Genomic DNA, 13,602 nt, shown 5'->3' with positions numbered 1-13,602 from the left:
GTTGAAGACCCCCCCAACACACTCCTCAGTGTCAGAATGACTCGTGTTGAAGACCCGCCCAAAACACTCCTCAGAGACAGAATGACTCGTGTTGAAGACCCCCCCAACACACTCATCAGTGGCAGAATGACCCGTGTTGAAGACCCGCCCAACAAACTCCTCAGTGTCAGAATGACTCGTGTTGAAGACCCCCCCAACACACTCATCAGTGGCAGAATGACCCGTGTTGAAGACCCGCCCAACAAACTCCTCAGTGTCAGAATGACTCGTGTTGAAGACCCCCCCAACACACTCCTCAGTGTCAGAATGACCCGTGTTGAAGACCCGCCCAAAACACTGCTCAGAGACAGAATGAATTAGAAAGAAAGACAAGCAACAGAAAACGCATTAGTCATGCCAAATGTGTTTATTCTGACAGTGTATATAGTGCACAATAAACTAAATGTGCATCTTGACCGCCACTTACCAGCTTTAAGTACATTCTCTGAAACGTTCTTTATTAAAATTCTATTGACTGATGGTTGATTTCCTGGGTCTTGGGCTGGAGCGCAGTTTGATGAATAATCCCTAAAGTAAGCTTTCTTGATGTGGCATTTCAGATACAATGATCGCTTTTTTATGACTCATTGACTGTGGCATAGAAATCAATAGAACCATCAACACCCTCAGCACAATAAGTATTTACAGAGAAATATATGAAGGGGGCCTGTATGATCATGATAGAAATCTGTGAAAGTGGTTAGCTCTGGAATTTAGATAGCACTATATTATCATTTTATGTCCTCAGCACACATCTGGACAATGGAGGAGCAGAATATTGATTGCGGGATAAAAGTTCTTCCCAAGAAAAACCCTTTAGATTTTCTCCTTTTTAATTTTTTGTGAACCTCAAAAACCCTTATCAGGACGGTAAGTATGTTGTTGGGAAATGGAGACACAGGTGCGGATGGATAAATCTGAGGTTTATATTGTTTTGTCAGGGTAAACATTTGAAAACACAGACCGTGCCGCCGTTCACCTTCTCTCACCTACATCTGTTGTCCCAAAACCCAAATAAACAAACGGACCGGTTGGGTTTTCATAGCAGGGACCGAGTCCCAGGTCCGTTCTCCTGTGCTATACGTGTCCGCCAGACTTGGACAGATAGGCTACGAGAGCCACCACTCCCCCCACATACATTCCTGCTCCGATGGTGATGGAGAGGGCAGCCAGGAACAGGGCTCTTCTGGAGCTCCTTCCTGCCCTGAAGAAGTCACCTTTAGCAATGGCTTTGCTAGTCTGAGAGACAAAAGTAAGAAACATTAGTAATGATTACATGTGACTGAGACAAACTGTGTGTTACTGTAGGAGGAGAAAATAAGGAATTGTTCACAGGAAACCATTTGTTGCTATGGCAATTACGTAACCGCCATTTTGACAGTGACGAATGTGTTGTTTGGATGTTTTTGGATCCCTACAAAAAGAATAATCCATAATCCATTTGTCCCTTTGAAGCATTTATTAGGGTCATTTTACAATGTAATTGTCTTTGCAATTAGTTTGAGAGATGTTGTGAACCACTGAGATAGATTGTAGTTGGATTTAGGGGGCCAGGAGGGAACCTGCTGTATTCAGAACCTGCTCACCAAAGTGCTGCTATTTATAGTCAGACCTAGGGTTCAATACAATCACGCTAATGGTGAGACAGTCCCATGGACAGCAGCTATCATGTCTATTCATTATCTAAAGAAAAATGCACATCGCTGCTATAGATAGTATCTGCTGTAGATAGTATCTGCTGGATCCTACTGTGAGCAATATATTGCTGTAACATGTATTTGTGACGGTTTGGCAGTCAACGGCCTGTAATAATTGGTGCAGGGCCATGGCCGTGGAAAATTGTCTGTGCTAGCACTTGAGAAAGACAGTGAGCACTTTAGAGAGACGGCACTTGTGCCTACTGACCATGCAGAGAATAGCGCGGGTAATTAGCGTGAATAAAAGGATAGTAGATGGGAAGTGCTGGCGTTGGGCCTGGGTCCTGGACTCACCCTCTGGGAGAAGTAGAAGGCTGCAATCCCCAGGGGCCAGAAGCAGCAGAGCATGGAGAAGATAGCCAGGCCCAGGTGGTCCAGTGGGGGCAGCATGATAAAATTGTCCTCACTCTCACTGGAGCTGGAGCTGTCACTCTGGATTTGAGGAGAGGAGGGAGCGGGCAGGAGGACAAGAGGGGTCAGACATGGGAGGCTCCGGGGAGATGACGTAGTGCACCTTTGAATGAGTGAACACTCCATATAGGGGAGCTACTTGTGTCCCATTCTACTGACATATTTGGATGCATCCTGAGTAAGGTGTTAGCAGCGAGTCTGGGTATCCCGCCAAAAGAGGGGCTTATCTTTTATGTCTTAAGCCAAAATTAGAAAGGTCATGGCGTCTGATTGTAAAACATTGATCCAACGTTGTGAACCTGGTTCGGTACTGAAGAGATACTGCAAATGATTTGAGACCACAACATGGCTGGCACCACCGTGACAACAACGTGACATTAAACGAGCAACTCTGCCAAGCACATCTGTTCTTGTTCTGTTTACATGCAGGGCCTTATATGCTCAGCCAGGCGGAGGTGATTTGTATTTCTGTCAACACCCATGAGTGGCCTGACAGATAACGCTGGATTAATAGATGTTTTATCATCACCAGGTGACAGGGGAAACAGGAAGAAGACCGTCATTTACGTGCTGTATTGCACCCCCCCCCCCCCCCCCCCAAACCCCATACACCCCACCACCAGTGTCCTGAGAAGCTGTGTGATCACTTCCCATGCTGTGCCATGATTCTCTTCAGTGGCCTCGGTATAGCTAAGGGGCTTATGAATGGTACAATGGTACAGTCCTTCTGGCAAGGGGACAACACTGGAGAGCCAAACACAACATCATTGGGATGACCTTTAAGGAGAAACGACGTCACCTTCGCAGTTCTCAGAGAGAGAGGGTTGCTGCTATTTGTTTAAATGAATGGCCCTCCATCAGGACAGGATTCATTTGTTAGTCTTGTTATTCAAAGGGGTGAAACAAACCTGGGGGATAGTGGGAGGAGAGGAAATGGAAATGGATGTTCGGGTTCAAAAATAAATTAGCCTGTTTAGAGAGGAAGAGCGGAGAGGCGGACAGAGAGAGAATGTCTGCCAAGGCTCTTCGGCCAATGATCATACAGCATATAGACAAAGTGGAAAACCATCATCTCACCATGTTACCCTGACAGATTTAGAGAGGATTTTCAAGTATCCTTCATTGTTAAGGAAAGGCCAGTACTATGCTACAAAAAAAATGACATAAGACATTACATACATATGAGTATGTAGCTTCAGAAGCTACAGGTAAATTCTACACTCTTTGAAGTGAAGCCGTCATGAAGAATATTTTTTACATTTGTTATATTGGTTCTTTAAGGAACTCATAACACCCATGTTAAGGGGTGTCACATCTCAGTAATTTAGCAGATGCTCTCATCAAGAGCGACTTACATCCAGTGTTAGTGATTGTATAGATATTAGCTTTTTTGTAACAGGAGAGGAGAACAACATGTCAATTAGAAGCAGGTGAGGATTGGATTGCAATGATTTGGGTATTTTAGCAAGGGCACAGGGGTTCACACTCTAACCCTGCTTAAAATAAGTGTAATTTATTTTTTTGCCCACAGTGAGCATGTAAAAACATTTCCTGTTGTTGGTGGGAGTCCTCCAATGTGCAGTTCTGTGAATTACCTCAGGCTGCTATCCCAGATGGCTCATTGTTGACTTCAGGAGACACTGGGTACACCCTCAGGGCCCAGAGCATGTAGAGATGGCCATGGCCCCACCACTCACACAAAGACTCCTTTCCCGTACATGCCCCGTCAAACTCTTTTTACTCATCTAAGTGTACATTTTTTATGCAGCAACTAAACTTTTGGGAGAGCGCGCCAGCATTTTCCTGAGTCCCCAGCACACCGAGCAGGAGATGATGTCAGAGGGACTAAATGCTTACAATCGGCAATCATGGATATAAAACTTTGCCATAGAGCTCACCTCCTTTTGAGGAGTCTTTAACCCAGCAGTCAAAAGATCAGAAGCATCCTGAAATGCTCTTTACACATCAGCAACCGGCTACTGTAGCAAATGGAGCTAGAATCTCAGTATTCTAAATAACGTTACCGAATAAGATTACATAGTATAGCATTAGTTTAAGAGGAATTCACCATTGAATTCAGTTGTGAATTAAGCCCCTTTTCTTCCATTTTTGTGGTATCCAATTTGTGCTTAGAGCCTTAACTCATCGCAAGGTGTGATTAGAAGTGTCGAAAGAGATACATCTTCGTATGCACTCCACAACCTTTATAAATTTATAACCCATCCTATCTATTCCACACTAATAGTAATCCCTTCCAACAAGAGTTCAGACATGTACATTTACATTGGCTCTCCTTTAAATAGCCATGCCACATAGGATCTTTTAAATGAATGCTAATCCTAAAATGTAATCAGGTCTGATTATATTCCGAGACTGTATGTGTAAGGAGCAGAGAACAGAAGTGGAACCAAAAGCTCACCCTCTTGGTATGCAAGCTATGGGCAAGTCTATAGGCCACATCTCCTCTCCTTCCGAAGTTGGTAATACCTGGAACTAATTCCGCTCATTATCTTATGAATCCAGTTATATCATGACAGATAAACAGTACCATTTATGTCTGTGTCCTTCAGGGATAAAAAAATACAATCATCATTAACTGATCTAATCATTGAAGAAAATGTTCAGCATATGTGATGATAAACGCAACAACTCATGGCTGATATTGTGTTTAACCTGTGTAGAAACTGTCGTCCAGTTCTTTCCCTATCTTTTAGTGCGTTGGGAACATTAAAGAACGTTAAAATCCTTCTAAAGAGCTTTGATCGTCACTGTAGAGAGCAATATCACATCAACAAACACCTGGCTGCTACTCACTCCAGCTGCAATGTCTGGAACTACATCCAAAGATGAAATTATCTACCAACACCCATGCACGCTTATACGCATGCCTGGGCACACACCCACACACACATGCGCGCACAGGGGTTTAACTAACCGATCCAGCTGTTAAACAAACGTTTCGTAAGTTCCAACCCGGAAATCCAACTTCCATCTCCTGGTTTTTAATCAGATGCTTGTTCGGTGAATGGACCTGGAGTAACTTATCTGCTGGCTCACCTGTACTGGGGCCGTGCGTCAGCCCAGTCTTCACTTAATACTTTCAAAGCACTGCATTAGTTTTAGCATTAATGGCCAGCTTCGCTGTGCCATACATCTGCTGAGCTTCTAGTGACAGGAGCTGGAGTGATCATAAGCCCCGTTAGGGATCTATGCACTCCCCCGCTGCCAATTCAAAGCACTGGGTAATTTACAACCCTCCCTGCATTAAATGAGATTTAGCCACTTTTCGACAGAACTTGCTCTCCCACTGTCACCATTTTCATTTGGAGTGCTTAGTCGCAGTTTGGTATGCTAACATAACAGAAGGCCAGAGTTATATGAGACAGAGTTATATGATCAGAGAAAAACAGGGAATTAGATCTAGCTACAATTATTCAATTGAAAAGCAGTGCAATTTGTAAGATTGCTAAAAAAAAAAAAATCATTAAATGCATGAATGAAAATACTAAGTACTTTTAGTTGGAACAAATGGGCATGAATCATGCTGGCAGCCTCATAGAAGCCCGTTAGAATGAGATTTGGGGAGCTTTGTTGTAAATTAAATAATTAACAGAATTGAGTGCCGTGACTCATTATACTGAGATTTTCAGTATTACTTGCTATTAAAGTTCACATCATTTAAAGTAACTGTGTTATTTCAATTATCCTTACATGTTTTTATGTTGAACAGTTCTCCACTAATGAACAGGAGCTCCCTGAATATGAACTATGCTCAGTATTTATTTACAGTCGGTGGCTCTGCATCTGACCTCTCACCTCATACTCCTGTCCCTCCTCCTCCACCTCATAGGACACAGTCTGGATCTTCACATCCTTCTCTCCCGGTAGTTTGTCCTGAGGGTCCTCTGCAGGGGCTTCCTCCTCCCCCACTACACTGTCCTTGTTCTCTGTGAAGGTGGTCTCTGAGCTCTCACTCTTATCGTCCTTGCTCTGGAGGCTGACATCATCTTTGTATAAGATAAAGTTGGGCCCATAAAGGGCCTCCACTGCCAAGTGCAGCGAGGTAGCATCCAGGAACTGCTGGGCCTTGGTGTTGCCATTGCTCCCTGTGACAAAGTAGCCAAGGATGTTCTCCTGGTACTGGTAGTCGGGATAGTTTTCCTGGTATGCCTGGTAGTCATTGTGGACCATACTTCTACTGCTGGTCTTGTCTAAGAGAGGGTTCTGCAGCTCACTCAGGCTCTCCATGGTCAGGGAAAGAGAGGGACTTCAGGGAGAGGATAGCAGGCTGGGAACTGAAAGGCACACATAAGGAACTGTTATGGAATGCATGAGGAGGTATGCTATGCAACTGCACACTTTTGGAAATGCAGTCAATTTGCTAAATATGTCCATACTTGGTCTGGATATGGATGTCTATACTTCAGCCTGACATGCAGATATGAAATCTAAGAGGACTGATACGCAGTATTCCTAAATTACAGACATGGTTGAAGGTCTGTACGGTTTTTCACACATTAGTATACTTCACACAGTATGAACCACCAAATCACCATCTGTCACTGTTGCACATTTCATGGTCCTGAATTCATGAAAAATCTGTAGTAAAAAGTCCTCCGTCATGCCAGACACCAACAAGACGATGAAGACAGATGTTGAAGAATTTGGCCATGCATACTCATCAGATAGCTACGCTGCCCTCTATGAACTCTGTATTACTGCATGGTTGGAGTACCCAGCTTCAGACTGTCTATGAACTCTGTATTACTGCATGGTTGGAGTACTCAGCTTCAGACTGTCTATGAACTCTGTATTACTGCATGGTTGGAGTACCCAGCTTCAGACTGTCTGTGAACTCTGTATTACTGCATGGTTGGAGTACTCAGCTTCAGACAGTCTATGAACTCCTTATTACTGCATGGTTGGAGTACTCCGCTTCAGACTGTCTATGAACTCTGTATTACTGCATGGTTGGAGTACTCAGCTTCAGACAGTCTATGAACTCTTTATTACTGCATGGTTGGAGTACTCAGCTTCAGACTGTCTATGAACTCTGTATTACTGCATGGTTGGAGTACTCAGCTTCAGACTGTCCATGAACTCTGTATTACTGCATGGTTGGAGTACTCAGACTTGGAGGAAACCACCTATAGGTCATGTATTATCTCTAGTGGTGTTGACTGGAGAGGCACTTGACTTTCAACTTTATTATATATTTTCTTTAAAGTACCAAAGCAAATAGTATTTCTCATGATATGGTAGAGATTATTTCAGTAATGCCAGTAACACCATCAGATCAGCTTGTTGCAAAGGCTATGTTTTCCTTTTAGCTAGTTTGTTGTATTAAGTATGAAAATTATCATTATTCACCCTTTTACCGTCAGACAAGAAAACGGAATAAATGGACTAGTAGCTAACATAAGCCAATCAGGGCGTTCTTGTACATCAAATTAATCCCCCTCCCCAAACCTACTCACTGAGGTTCTGATTAGAAGAGAACATATCAGCTTAATCCTGCAACCCTATGGGATATTTTCTCTAATGCATGTCAGGGCAATGGAAAAACCCAGTGAGTTGCTTATATCATTTATCCTATAGCGTAGTCAATGCTCCCTAAAGGTCTACTATGGAGGGATCTTGTTAATGTGCTGTTTTCAGATTAGTCATGTAGCTACTTCTGTGCTTCATGGAAAGGACATTTCAATGTTAGTTTATCCTTCATTCTAGCAATGTGTTTGGGATTCAATCAGGAACAATGTCAGATAATAAGTACAGTAAAGTAGCTAATTGAAGAGCTGAAGAGAAGAGCACATGTTAGTTTAGCCAGAACCATTGACCCTGAAAAATCCTATTAATTACTGGAAGTTAGTCAAATCAGATGATAAATTAGAATTTTTTTTGGTTTGTGCTGCCTACTTTAAATCTAAGCTGCATCAGAGACCGTTTCAATGAAATTACAAAAGGATGTCTTTCAGGATGCATCAATGCTGCTTTCCAAATAGAGAATATTTAATTTAACATTAAATTAAACAACAAAGCGCAAATGTCAACTAATAATTCATCAGACAGACAGCGACACGCACTTATTTGTATGAGTGTGTGGTTGTTCGAGAGAAGTGTGAGCTGTTCTTTCTCTTTCTTGCCCTGTCTTTCCCTCCATTTGAATGCTCAATTATAAAATATTGCAACTTATATTTCACATGTAAATCAGCAGCAGTCCGTGTTTACTCACTAGCTGCTAAAATATAGACATTTAACATTTCAAAATATTGCAAATCATGAATGCGCAGTGAAACAAATTAACAGTCACAGACATATACAAAGTGAAAATTGATGACAGCATGTAATGCAATTTAACGTAATAAAAGGCTATTCAATGTAATTAATTAGTACATCGATCTTACCTATTGTACAATATCCTGCCACCGACTGCCACAATAGCATTCCAATTAAACAATTGTCCAGGAGTCGATGGAAAGGGAATGGGGTTCAGAATCATACCCCGAAACCTCTGCGGTTTACATCATAAAATTGGAGACGAATTGCTAAAGGACAACGAGGACCAATTTGCATTCAACTTTCGGTCACTGTAGAAGCCTTCACTTAAGGTACCGCTCTATGTTCTGTGTGCAGCTGACAAGACAGACAGCCCACTGCGTATCAAAAGCCAGTCCGGATAGATGATTTTACGCACACTCACCACATGGGTTAACTTCCTCAACAACTCTACATAACTGTACATAATAGCTATAGCTCATAAAAAGAACACTGAATATAGATACTGTTTTCCATGCACTGCCATTTGCTAACATGTTTGGTGAATTAGCTCGGAAACCTCATCCGTTTATCAGCGCCGTGCAGGTCATGATTCCACCAGCCGACCACGTCATTCGGGCTGACACTAGTCTAGAAGAACATGGATCTTGAAAACGGACACGCATAAAACTACGCTACTTCAAGCGAACCTCGCTCGTATTGCAAACCTGCTGCTTGTCGGTGCGGCTCATCAGAGTTAAACTGCGGTACGGATCAGAGGTGATGTCGCGGCATTGGTCAACTTTGGATCCTAGAACGTCTGACACTACTCCTATCCCTGGGCTGGTGAACGTATTTTTGTGGTCTATACATTTTTGCTTCATTATCCGTCTGTATACTCATTTTATTTCTTGAAACATGATTTCTCCCCCATTTTCCATTTTCTTTAGACTTCTAATCATTTCTTGTTTTTATGAATGCATCTTTCATTATCTACTGTTCAAATTTGCCTTTTTGAGTCATGTGACTCAATTGCTATGGCTTGGCCCTTGCAAGGGTTGTGTGCTTGATTCCCAAGTGGACCATCCACCAAAGTATGATAGGATATACTGCAAATTGCTCTTTATAAGAGCATCTGCTATGACTAATCATAACTGATCTATCACAGATCATAAATCAAAACCTAACATTCAGGTGCAGCATCAGATGAGAAACGTGTTAATAGACACGTACATTGCATAAACATATGACTAATATTCCAGATGAAACCCATGAATTTATCATAAGCCTTCCAATTTGCTTGTCCTTTATGCTACTTAAGATTGTATGCCTTTAATTTATCATTGTAAATTCTGTTTACATAACATTAATATAGATTTGATTTTAATGCAAGCACCGCAAAATGCAGACTATGATTTATTCTTCACATTGGAATTAAGCTTTAATACTTTTAACATGTCACCAGGAGAATCTATTAGATAATTACATAGCCATTTACAAAATTACAGAATGTAGGTAGCAAAATCCACAACCACATCAGTATTAAGCTGTTTGGTGTCAGTGAATATAATTCTGAATGTCAAAATACTACATTGATGTTACTAGATGCAGACATTTAATGATTAACCCCATCCAGAAGCTTAGGTAGAGCAATCAAGTCATTGTTTGTCTTTTTTCCGACCTTCTTGAGGCTATAGTTAAGGGTTTTGGGTTGTATACAGCTCAAAATTAAATTCTCTCCTCAGGAAAACAAACACATTCCTTGTTATGTCCGCAGTGTCTCTGTTTTTTAGTCTAATTTCTCAGATGCATTGGGTGAAGTGAAACATTAACCTGCTGATCGGGACTTTATGAGGGAAACATGAGGCTGCATTTACAAACTTGTGGCCTCATGAATTGTCTGATGAGCTGTGTCTGTCACAGAGTCACCTTGTGTTTAGATGGACAAGGCAATGGGGCAGAACCAGACACGTCACCTTATGATGGACACAAATGTGTCTGGAAAGAGTACTGTATTATAACACAGAGGAAGATAGCAGATCTCTCTCTTTCTATCTCTCTCTTTCTCTCTAGATTTAAACAGTATAAAATTTTTTTTGAAACATACTTAATTCATGGCAGTATTCATCCATATATCCACAAATCCATTGTGCAACTACTTCAATTAGTAAAATCTATGTGAGATCTTAAGATTGATACACTAACTGTAAGTCGCTATGGATAACAATGTCCACTGAATTACTTTCACGTAAAAGGACACTAGTATTTTTCCCCAAATTTGTTTAGCTGGACACTTGAAAGAATATCTGTGATGTTCACTATCTTCTCAGATGGTCTCTGTATTTCAATCTTCTGTGACCAAATAGCTTTTTATTTTAAAGACTCGGTTGAAAAACTGACATTGTGCGGACTTGCATTGAGTGTCCATGATTTATTTGAGTTTTCCTAGAAAAAAAACTCAAGCTGTGACGCTTATACTTACCGCATCCAGTGTCGCTTTGATAGTGTTACACCTTTCTCACTGAGGCTGTCCCTACCTATCTTTGAGTTCCTAGCCAACAACCCTGGGCTGGAAGTCCTCCCTAACGCCCATTAACCAGCTTTAATCTTAAACACTTTTGGGAATTAATCGGTTTAATCCTCTTTGCAGAGGAAGTATCAAACCACTTAATTTGATCTGCTCTCGACAGCTTTTGTCAAGAAAGGAAGGATTTAAGCTGCTTTCCCCAATGATCATTCAGGGCATTATTTGTTCTTTGATTATGAACTCTGACAAAGCACACCTACAGCACCTCTGACCACTGATCCTACCTCAGAGATGCATACAAATAAATGGTACAGTTTTGAAAATCTGTCTGTTTTGACTTCCACAATCAAGGTTTGATTTTTGGTTGGGTAATTGAGAGTGCAGTTAAAACCCGTCTTAAAACCCTGGTGGGAGACAAATCCTCTCATCAGTATTAGTTTAATAGCATATTAGTGGATTAAGCTTTTATTGCATCATCTAGACTAGAGACATCCTGAGCTCATCTTTATTATCAACATCCTATCTTGGTACAAGTATTGCTGATCTATTGCTCTTCTGGTGCTCACTGTGAACATTAGACACTGTCTCAGAATCTCATCCATCCAAGTAAAGAGGTCAGTCAGCCTTGAAAGAAGACCGTGATCAGACTCAGGCTGCAGCCAGCCCTTGGAGCAAGACTATGGACATTTTGGCAAATGAAAAGACGTTTTGGCAGAAACTAGAACCGGAGGCGCAAACACAACCACGCCCCCAGAAAATAATCTTTCTTGTTGTAGTCTTTGTCATGGTCAGGTACTGACACAGACTCTGTATCTGTATACTGTCTGGTGAGGATGAGGAAGTAAATACATTTTCTGTCTAGACATGATCAGTGGAGGTAGAGTGGGCAGATGGTGATTGGAGGAGGTGATATTTACACATATATCAGTAAGAATCATGGCTTGTCAAATGAATGACCCATCCAGCTGTTTATGGTCAAAGACTTCTTATTTTAATCTAGCATTTTGTCACACTTTTCTGTACAATAATTTTGTCTGAATAACAAGAAGCATGTTTAGCATAATAATAAACACTTCTCTGTTTCTTGGAAGATTCCATTTGTTTGTAGTTTTTGTAGCTTCTTACAGTAGGCTAGTAAAGCCATCATTGTTTTAACAATGAAAATGCTATATGGAACATTTAAACAGATGAATGTGTATGCCTTGTAAACATTGCAGGCGGATGTGTTTTATTGTTTTTGCTGTCATAATGCGTGTGCACAAGTCAGACAATGTCCACGTTTATAAAAAGCAATTTCATTTAGGATCTGGAAGTTGCATTGACTCTTCAAGGTCCTCTAAAAATTAAATCAAAGCATTTATGGTTGCTCTGGATGGAGGCCCATGAAAGCAATTGAGAAGTATGTGAGTAAGAGAATATGTGGAGAGTAGAAAAGGAGCAGCCTACAGCAATATAATTATCTCTAGCACACATTTATTAAGTGTCCTGCAAGGTGAAAGCACTCAAATGAAAGGGGAAAGGTTGAAATTTGTTATCCTGGATTTTAGAGAGGAAGGCTGCTCACTAGCTCCTCTCATACAATACCTGAGGCACATCCATGAGGCACATCCACACTAAAAATATGTGCATCAAGAGATAAAACCCAGTCCTTAAACTAATCAGTCCATGGTGGAAACGCTTAATTTAGTTTTTTAGCTACTTTGTGAAAATATTACCTCAGTAAAGGTATTTAAAAATACACTTCAAAACTCTGGACATGATAATGTAAGAATCCAACCCTAGAGAATGGCCACAGTCAGATATAGGCAGTATTTCTGTAACTGTATTTAAAAGGAATAACAAACATCAGCTTCTGACTGAAATTGTGAATTTTATTAAAACTATAACACTTGCAAACAGTGAAATCATGCAAGAGTATCTATGTTCTGCTGTAATGTATCTGCATGGCGTATTTAAACAACTTTTCCTGGCCCTAAACAACAGTACACTGTATTTTGTGACAATATATTTTAGGACGCATCTCTATAGAGCTGTAATTTTTATTTGACAAAATACCTTTCAAAAAGTCTAAATACAAATGTGTACTTGCTTAGGGGTGGAGCCTGTTACAGTTATAATATTTCCCAGCATGCTTTGCCATTGTATATTTATAGCAATAATATTAGCATTGGTATTAGTATCCAGACCAATCATTACAGAGAATATAGTTTAGGTAAAGGGGGAATTCTTGCAAATGTGTTTCACACATAACAATACTTTTGTGGATACAATATTATTGTGTGGGTTAATTAATTGTTTTTAGGGTAGTTGGTTATTGTATTTAGTAACTGTAAATTGTTCTTTTTACTTATAGATCTGTTAGGAGTTTAATTATATTTGTAATTATATATCTGTGAGTGCTGAATTCTTTAATTAAAGGAAAGGCAGTAAGACGTCATTTGAATAGCAGACCCATTTGCCATGAATATGTAGTGCAATAATATGTCTTGGTCACGATACATAATCCAAATGCAGTTGCTAATATTTGCCAGCAACGCATTGGAGAACACTTGGGAAGTAGCTATAACAACAACCCAGGTGAAATCTTGTAACTCCAATATTAATCATCAGGTAATTACTATTCATTCAGTAATCTATGTCTGACATTTCGCTATAACATTTAATTGCATCTGA

General features: G+C 40.7%; 1 protein-coding gene across 1 annotated transcript; it reads right to left on the bottom strand.

Moving 5' to 3' along the window:
* Window positions 1-400: 400 nt before the first annotated feature.
* Window positions 401-9,333, bottom strand: LOC105015691 (synapse differentiation-inducing gene protein 1-like). The gene is made up of 4 exons (XM_010879023.4): window positions 8,552-9,333; window positions 5,964-6,442; window positions 2,031-2,168; window positions 401-1,278 (listed from the first exon to the last, which is right to left on the bottom strand). Exons 2-4 carry the CDS (start codon window positions 6,393-6,395, stop codon window positions 1,117-1,119), a joined length of 732 nt encoding a protein of 243 aa, XP_010877325.1. The 5' UTR covers window positions 6,396-6,442; window positions 8,552-9,333; the 3' UTR covers window positions 401-1,116.
* Between the last annotated feature and the right edge of the window lie 4,269 nt (window positions 9,334-13,602).

This window comes from Esox lucius, chromosome 15 (assembly GCF_011004845.1).
Source record: "Esox lucius isolate fEsoLuc1 chromosome 15, fEsoLuc1.pri, whole genome shotgun sequence".
NCBI lineage: Eukaryota > Metazoa > Chordata > Actinopteri > Esociformes > Esocidae > Esox > Esox lucius.
This window is presented reverse-complemented; position numbering and strand designations above follow the sequence as displayed.

Coding starts and splice junctions, on each gene's coding strand:
- LOC105015691 (XM_010879023.4), bottom strand. CDS start 6,395: ATGGAGAGCCTGAGTGAGCTGCAGAACCCTCTCTTAGACAAGACCAGC. Junction 2,169..5,963: donor AGGAGGGACAGGAGTATGAG/GTGAGAGGTCAG, acceptor CCTCAAATCCAG/AGTGACAGCTCCAGCTCCAG. Junction 1,279..2,030: donor CCTTCTACTTCTCCCAGAGG/GTGAGTCCAGGA, acceptor TTTGTCTCTCAG/ACTAGCAAAGCCATTGCTAA.